The sequence below is a fragment of the Papaver somniferum genome, chromosome 4 (genome assembly GCF_003573695.1).
Source record: "Papaver somniferum cultivar HN1 chromosome 4, ASM357369v1, whole genome shotgun sequence".
NCBI lineage: Eukaryota > Viridiplantae > Streptophyta > Magnoliopsida > Ranunculales > Papaveraceae > Papaver > Papaver somniferum.
Window position 1 is genome coordinate 8,055,869 of NC_039361.1, and position 8,820 is coordinate 8,064,688.

General features: G+C 40.7%; 2 protein-coding genes across 2 annotated transcripts; both read left to right on the plus strand.

The window, feature by feature from the left end:
• The first annotated feature begins 5,975 nt into the window (after window positions 1-5,975).
• Window positions 5,976-7,259, plus strand: LOC113271937. The gene is made up of 4 exons (XM_026521860.1): window positions 5,976-6,018; window positions 6,349-6,658; window positions 6,800-6,931; window positions 7,070-7,259. Exons 1-4 carry the CDS (start codon window positions 5,976-5,978, stop codon window positions 7,257-7,259), a joined length of 675 nt encoding a protein of 224 aa, XP_026377645.1.
• A 196-nt stretch (window positions 7,260-7,455) lies between these two features.
• Window positions 7,456-8,473, plus strand: LOC113271938. Its single transcript, XM_026521861.1, has 2 exons — window positions 7,456-7,599; window positions 8,042-8,473. The coding sequence occupies exons 1-2, from the start codon at window positions 7,456-7,458 to the stop codon at window positions 8,471-8,473; spliced, it is 576 nt and encodes a 191-aa protein (XP_026377646.1).
• Window positions 8,474-8,820: the final 347 nt, after the last annotated feature.

Here is an 8,820-nt window from a genome sequence, read left to right on the forward strand (position 1 = left end):
AAGTGCCGAGGAATCCTAAGGGTACTGGTGGTTGGAATCCATATACCAAAGGTTGTTAAGATACGATTTCTTCTCAGCCAGGTAACCTACTTACATCTGAAAGGTTACCCCCATCGCAGGTGGCCGTGACCACTTTCCCGAGTTGGTTGGTCGATAACCACTCGGGATTATCGGGCCTAGACCTAGGGCTACTATAACCCTTCCATTGAATCTAAAAGATAGTGATGAGATACCTCGGCTGGGACATGGCTCGGGCCCGATGACCGTCCTTGTTGAGTGTGTTCGACAGAAAAGGCACTAATAACCAATACATGTGACATTAAATGCAAGTGCGTAACATAAACAACAAGGTAAGGCTGAAGTTATCGAGAGAATTGTCAACACAGTGGAAAAAGCGGAAATTGTCAAGGAAGATAGAAAAGAAACAACAAGCTTGGCGACGCAGCACCCCATTTAAAAAAAGTTGTTCAAAGAAGCATGGGATAAGTGTTCAAACGAATTACAACCCGCAACAAAGGGAAAATTAGTGGTGCAGCACTACAAAAGGCGTGATCAACTCTTGGGTGGAATAGCACCGGCCCCTCCCTTCCTTTGAGCAACCTCGCGGCGCTTTTGCGCGATATACTCGTTCACACCGGCCTTAATCGCCTCAGCTAGCTCGCTCTGATGAGCGTTTCTCTCGTCAACAATATGCTGAGAAAGCTGCTCAGACCTCGACTCGGCGGCTTGGAGCTTAACGTTCGTCTCACCTTCAACCTTCTTCCACTGCTCCACCTCCTGTCCAAGGTTCTGCACATCTCGCTCCAGATCCTTAACACGACCCTGCTCGGATGTAACAGAGAATCACAAGCATGTTAGACAAGGAGTATAGCAGAATGCAGAATAAAAACAAAAAATTAACTCGATCTAAGGCCACCCCAGCATACACCCCAGAGACCTGATAGGGTTGACAACACAGATTCTAACGACTCCACAGACTTGGACAACTTATCCTCGGTCTTAAAAAGCTTCAAAGTTAACTCATTATAGTATTGTTCATTGAATTCATTCAAAGGGAAATTTTTCTTGTGATCGCTCTACTCGAACCTCTGACGATTATAGGACAATTGTAGCATCGATAACTGGGCTTGGGTCCACTCTAGGTCACTGGACAGCTTATCGAAGCCCTTGGTCCTTTCAAGAAGATCTCAGTTGGACTGTTCGGCCACAACTTTTTCCCTCAAAATTCGTCGCCAATCTTCATGAAGATCTCGATTTTGAAGCCTAAGGGAACCATTTTGACTCTCCAGATTATCGGCTAGTAACGTCTTATCACCAGCAAGTCTCTGAAACATCCCCAAGCGAGACTGCAAGTTATCTATCTCCTCGGGGACATACTCAAACATGCGATATTTGTCCAATTCCTCTTGAAGTTGTTGGATCTCGTCCTCTTGTCGGTCTATCTTCCCATCCTTATTGCAAATTTGTTGTCGAAGATTCTCCACAAGATCTTTCTCGATATCCCATTTTCTCTTCATAAGCTTATACTTCGAAGAAACATCTAGATATATACTAGATATTTCGGCTAGAAGAACAATAATTGACTCAGGATATTGGTACGAATAACTCAATCTACACAACTATGTAAACAATATACCTTGAGCATCGACGATTTTGATCTCCAGGCCACAAGATCGTTCCTTCTCCTGCTGAAGAGCAGCCTCCAACCTCCTAATCTCTTGTCGGCGGAGTGCAGCCTCCAACCTCGACCGATTCAACGCCTACAAATTTAATCCCAAGAAGAGATCAGTAAGGCCCGAAAACATCAAAACAAAGAGTTCAGACAAACCACTTACCAAATTATCAAAGACCGGCGCAATGTCAGGATACAGGGGCACGACAGCAATCATCATTATAGGAGTCGAACTCCTATGAATGTAATGCGCCAAGAGAATCACACAGAGGGCCCGATATGGTAAAAGAGGTGTGAACACTCGAGGAAGAACCAACATCCATTGGGGGCCGCTTTTGGAGCGATGTTTCGGTCGGCCAATGAGCCCCAAGATGCAAGATAGGAGTCACAATAGTAGTCTCCAAGGGAATCTCCCCTTGTTTCTTCCCACTACCATCCTCATCAAACAGTTGCTCGTCCCCGAATATATCGTCCTCATCATCTTGATCGGGGATGTCGATCACGATGTCCAAACTTTTCAGCATCATTCCCCTCGCCGCCACTTTCCTCCTGAGGAGGATTACGCCTTGGAACCAAACCTTCACCACCAACAGTATCGGACCCTCCAACATCTTCATCCTCGCGCCTAGGGATTTTCTGCACAAGGTTCAGCGTCAGAACACGTGAAGGCAAAAAACAGGGGCAAGTACATGTATTTAGATTAAAAGTTATATGTTTGTTACCTTCCCCTGGTCTTCCTCGACCCTTGTGCTAGCGCTCCTCTTCTTGGAAATACAAGCCGATTTGGTAGGCTCGCCCTGAGGATTAACCTACGACAAGAAAGTAATCAATACCCTGAGCCGACACAGCAGGAATCGAAGAAAATGGAAATAAAACAACATACCCTGTCATCATTAATCACCCAGAATAAGTAAGGCTCCGCAGGAAACTCAGAAGGAGGGAAGCTACCTTGCAAAATCTGGCCGCGAACAAGTAATGGAACCCGATCCCAGTATGGGTAATTAGGATGGAGATCACGCTTGTTGGAACCTCTCCTTAGAGGATCAGCATCCAGCATCAATCGTTTAGAACCATCGGGCATAGACTTCAGGCGATAAGGGCTGGCAACAAAACCAGCAAGGTCACCACTGGTAGATGTCCCACTCCGATAGTTCACAAGAAAATTGGCGACAGTATATTTGGGAGCATCCTCGGGCCTGTAGGTCGACCAATCGGACGTAGATCCATGACCCTCTCCCCGGTCTCTTCACTCATTCATCAGACGGAAGGTGTTTCCATCCCACTGGGTCAAGACCCGAGACGGATGAAGCTGCGATAACACCTAATAGTAGAAAGGGCTAGTAGGGTTATACAAAGAAAAGCGAAGGCCGAGCTCTAATTTCCCACGAGTCATGATAACCACCTCGGATGACTGATCATATCTGTCGATATTGGACTTTCTCAATACACCCGTCTGGCCCGAGACCAGGGATACCTCGTAGTATTGAAGGCCAAATTCTTCCTTCAACTGTTCGATAAACTCATCATCAGACAAGTCTTTTGAGACTCTCTTATCAGACCTACATGAAAAAGAAGGAGATTCATCAGGGAAAAGGGAATTTATAGCACGATAATAGTGATGGGATGGACTATCAAGCCAAAACAGGGAACCGAGAGAAACGACATCGCCCTCGGAGAAGGTATCACTCACGCACCTTTTTTCGGTCATTGACGGAGAAGAAGAAGCCATGGCAAGAAAAACGAACAGGGAGATACGAGCTCTGATGAAGAAAAAAGCAAAAGGAAAGAACTAACCACAACTGTCGCGAATCTCACCAACAGAAACAGCAAAGACGGATATTGAAAATGGAAGAGAGTCACCGAAATTAATGGCGTCGGCAACAAAGGAAGGAAGAGAAGAAAGTTGAAAAACACTTCGTTTCTCTGAAAATGGCGAACAAGAGAGTGAGAACATAAGGGAGGGTATTTATAGGGTACAACACCTCAACCGATAGCAACGGTTACGAGTCATAAAGGAGAGTTAGTGGGAGGCTGCATGGCGGAATTCCCGGCACGCTCGAGGACGTGGGAAGACGGAACGATTTTCTTTCCCTCGTGTCAAGCACACGAGCGAAAGAAGGGGCATAAATATAGGTGTAGATAATCCACAGGGCTAGGTGGCAAGATCCTAACCTATGATACACCAAAGAAAACCGAGCGGAGAAGCACAGGATAGAACCAAACGGCGCAAAGAGCGAGGTATCACGTGGGTCGGACGTGATGGCCCAATAGGTGTCGGATGTGATGCGACCCTTATCCTCTGACAGGTCGGGCGAACAATCAGAAAGAACTCGGTCAGACGAAGGAAGATGGTAAAACAAAATAACGAGAAGAAAGAAGGGCGACATCGTTCTAACCAGGCGATACAGACTCGGCCTCGGGTGAAGAACTATCGGTCAAATCAGGAAGTTGGGCGATCAGTGAAGGTCCGATAGAGAACAGCTAAAACGATGTAATGTGACCAACACTGTAATTATGTTGTATGTCGACTTTGGCCTATAAATATAAGGGCTAGTCGAGAGAGAAAAAGAGGTCAAAGAGGGAGAGAAAACAAGGCATCCTACTTGAGTTGAGAGAACACCAACACTAGAGAGAGAGTACAACTTGTAACCAAAGAAGAAGAATAATAATACACATCCTTTCACCCCGTGGATGTAGGTAATCATACCGAACCACGTAAATCCTTGTGTCTATATTTGTTTATGTTTCTTCATGTTGTGTGGAATCACCTTATACTCCATCGGATGTAGTGTGTAGTTTCATGCCACTACACTAAGCATTAATATGAAGAGAATATTATGAATTGGAATGTAATGTTACTGAAGTATATGCACTTTGACACAACTCCTTGCCATGGTTAGTTTTCTTGATTCCAGGCTTGACAAACCAGTCTGACAAACCATCCGAGAATTGCATTCTAGCTAGATACAGTTTTCTGCACCATACTGTCATGTTTATAATCCATGGCTACGATCATGCATGCTCTAGGTCATTCATGGCCAAATAACTATATTTCAAGCAATACTGGCAAGGTGATCTGGAACTTAATCCCTGCAGCTATCGCTTGGACTCTATGGACTGAAAGAAACTGCCGCACTTTTCAAGACAAGTACAGCTTCAAAACAGATGGAGATTTATGTGAAATTGCAAAAGTTCTCATCCTCTCATGGGCTGCAGCAGCTGGAAACAAACTTCATACCAATTTTTCTCAAACTATTCTTAATTGGGCATCCGTCTTCTATTAGTGTTTTTGTTTTTTTCTTTTCTTTGCTACTGCTGGTAGCCTACTTGTACATTCTTCCATAATCTAATATATTCTCTCTTCCTATCAAAAAAAAATCCATGGCTGCGAATCTACAAATCTCTCTTCATTAATATCCATTGAGAGTAAGGAAGACAGTTTACTTATCTCCGGGAACCAATGAAGAGCTCCATTGAAAAGCACACCTGACGCTTGAGAAAAAGGAAACCCATATCGGATGGATTGAATGAATTTCCATGAGTTTGATTTTAGAGAATAGACTCCTATCATTGATGAACCCTCCTTATTTCTATAAATATTTACCAATTTGTAATCGACAATCTTGTAATCATAACAAAAACCATGTAATCTACCCGAATAATTATATTGTGATTTCGGTAATCTCTTGTATTCCTTTGTGGCTGGGTTCCACAGAAAAAACAATTTCTTCTGGTCATCCCAGCCGTATACCAAGCCATTACTTGAACCCAAAAATTCAGTCTTATATTTTGAAGACGGCATTAGATTCATTCGCTGATGATAATGAATCTTAACTTATGGAATGCACGCTCATCGCGTCAAAACCTATAAGCATTAGATGATAGCTGTTTCTTTCGGAAGTAAGACTAAGATGCATTTTTACGATCAGAAATCAATAAGAACCAAGACTTGCAAACACAGTTACATGTAAACGTAGATTTCACTGGTACTCTCAGAAGAATGTCGAGGTAGATATCTTGTGGTAGACTTGACATTCCTGTATTATTTCCTCCTTCAGCTTTTTTTTTCCCTTCACCTTCGAAATTCTTTTGGAGATAATAAGCTAGGGTTTATATGCTCTAACAATACGGGTTACTTTAAGAGAAAAATATTGATAGAATTTTGGATTCCAAATTCTTAATGCCGTTTAAAGCACAACTCGCAGATTTCACGGTAGATATCTTGTGGTAGACTTGAGTATGACTAAAAACTAAAAACTACCCTAAAAACCAGATCAGCGGTTCGCAAAAAACCAGATCAGCAATGGCTGGAGAGGCCCGGGGGTTGCTTATATCAATGCAAGTAGGTTTGCTGATAGCCCATGTAGGACTATTGGTGGGCATCCAAACCATCGCTGATTGGCGATTAGTACAACCATTATGATCTCTTATATAGAAAATCATTGGAATCCCCTTGTCCAATGTGGGACTCTTTTAAAATCGTATAAGGGTTTGATTTTGTTGGGAGATTGGCCAGGTTGTTCGTGAACAGTGGTCGGGTTTTTCGGCTGTCGCTAGCTAGTACTTCTTGACTCCAATTATTCTTTCACTTTTGTGGAATACGTAAACAAACTGTATATTTTGGATTGGGGCAAAAACTTTAAGAACTGTCGAAAATCTAAATTCTTTTCTGCTAGGTCAAATAGAACTACCGAAACTAGTATGGGCTCTCAAGTTTTTTATAAAGAAATGGGGAAGAGGAACTTTTGGCTCATTACAGAAGGAGGTGGATAAACATGAAACTCTTATTGATGTTTATGACAGTCTGGAGGAAATAGATATATTAAACAGTGAGGATTATGCAGCTAGAGAGTTAGCAAGAATCAATCACAAGAAAGCTTCTCTGAATTTGGCAAGGAAGTGGTTCTCAAGGTCTAAAGGTCAGTGGTTAGCAGAAGGTGAAAAAATTCAAGATTCTTCCATAAATATGCTTCTTATAAGCAGAAGGCAAATGCAATAAACTCACTAATTATCAATGGTGAGATGTGTCATAATAAGGAAAGGATAGCTATGACTTTTTATGTGGATTTATATATTCAAAGAAGAAGCAGTAGTTAGACCAACTTTTGATGAACCATAATTGCCCAGTTTAAGTGTTATGCAAAGTATAATGTTGGAGAAACCATTTGAGGAGAGTGAAGTTAAAAATGTGATATGGAATTTTGGCAAGAATAAATCACCAAGACCAGATGGATACACTATGGAATTATTCAAGGCAGTGTGAGATATTATCAAAGTAGAGCTAATCGCAGTGGTGAAAGAATTTGAGCATACTGGTCATGTTGATTGGAGATTAAACTGCACAAGTATAGTCTTAATTCCCAAGTGTGATGGGGATTTTTCAATGCATTCTTTTAGACCAATTAGTCTTATTGGTGGGATCTACAAGATAATTTCTAAGCTTCTGGCAGACACATTAAAACAAGTACTTCCTTCAATTATTTCTGAATTCCAGGGTGCTTTTGTTGATTCTAGGAAGATAAGTGATGGCATTCTTATTGCATCTGAGCTAATTGATAGTAAAAGTGGACTTGCAGAAAGCATTTGATAATGTTAATTGGTGGTGTTTCGATCATACAATGTCAAGGTTTGGTTTTGGTAATGTAAGGAGGAACTGGATAAGATGGTGTCTGTCTAATACAAGGTTTTCAATGGCTATAAATAGAACTGCTACAAGTATGTTCTAAAGTACAAAGGGACTAAAGCAAAGTGATCCAATGTCTCCATTTTTATTCATTCTTATTATGGAGGTGTTATCTGTTTTGATAAAGAGAGCTGCATTTTTGAATCTAATCCCTGGGTTAAGGCCATCTTCTGAAGCATTTGAGATCAATCATCTACAATTTTCAGATGATTTAATTGTCTTCGTTGATGACAATTGTGCACAGGTAAACAATCTTAAAAAAAATTTATTGGGTTTTGAACTGGTTTCTGGTTTAAAAGTGAATTTTCAAAAAAGTGCACTACAATAAAATCTCTGTACAAGAATATCCTAGAGACCACAAAAAGATATTCTTATATGGGGGTTATTCTTATATGTAGGTCTAACTCGAATAGGTTGAAAGAAAAATTTTCATACATGTACTTCGGAAAATACATACATATGCATAGGAATCATAAAAATGTATCTATGTAAATATAAATACTAATTAAATGTGGATTTTATTTTACATGTGGAGTAGAAGTCATGTGGAGTAGAATTCAAATTTACAGGTGAACAGTGGTGATAGAGTTATCTTCTGGAAGGATGTTTGGTTGACTGCGCAATCTATACAAGAAAGTTTACCAAATTTATATAGTTTGAGCTGACTGCAAGATGCTACTATTCAGAAGGTGTTAGATGAAAATGCTGGAAACAGTTGGAATTTTGATTTTTGCAGAAATTTTAGGGAAGCTGAGATAGAAGACATAGCTCATCTCCTGAATTTTTTGGATACTTTTAATAGAGGTGAAGGTCAGGATCACAGATTATGGCAGAATGGTACAAAAACATTCTCAGTGGCAGAGTGTTATAAATCATTGGAGGATGATGGCCTGCTAGTTTTCCCTTATAAAAGCGTATGGAATCCAAAAATACCACACAAGATGATTTTCTTTGTTTGGTCTCTCTGTTATAATGCTGCACCTATAATGGATTTACTGAGGAATTCATATAATGTGAATGGTTGTGTGTTATGCAAGAAAAGTGCTGAATCAAACCAACACTTTTTTTTGCACTGTGATACAACTAGAGAAATTTGGTTTTACTTCTTAAGTGCCTAGAATTTTCAATGGGTTTTTCAAGGAAGTGTCAGAGATACATTATGGGAATGGAGAAGAAAGAAAGGGAAGAATTTAAGTTTGAAAACTAGGATTTGGGACATAATCCCATTTGCAATCTGGTGGGCTGTTTGGCTTGATAGAAACTAAAAGGTTTTTAGCGGCAAATATAACTCAACTAGTAACTTGAAAGATGGTTTTAAAACTTTGATTTATAATTGGTGTGTGGGTAATCAAATATTTGAAGGATTCACCTTGGACATGGTTCTTCATAACTTGAAGGTTGTTGCTCATTGAGTCTATGTATTTTTTGGAATAGTCTTTGTATTTTGCTTCCACCAATACCATTA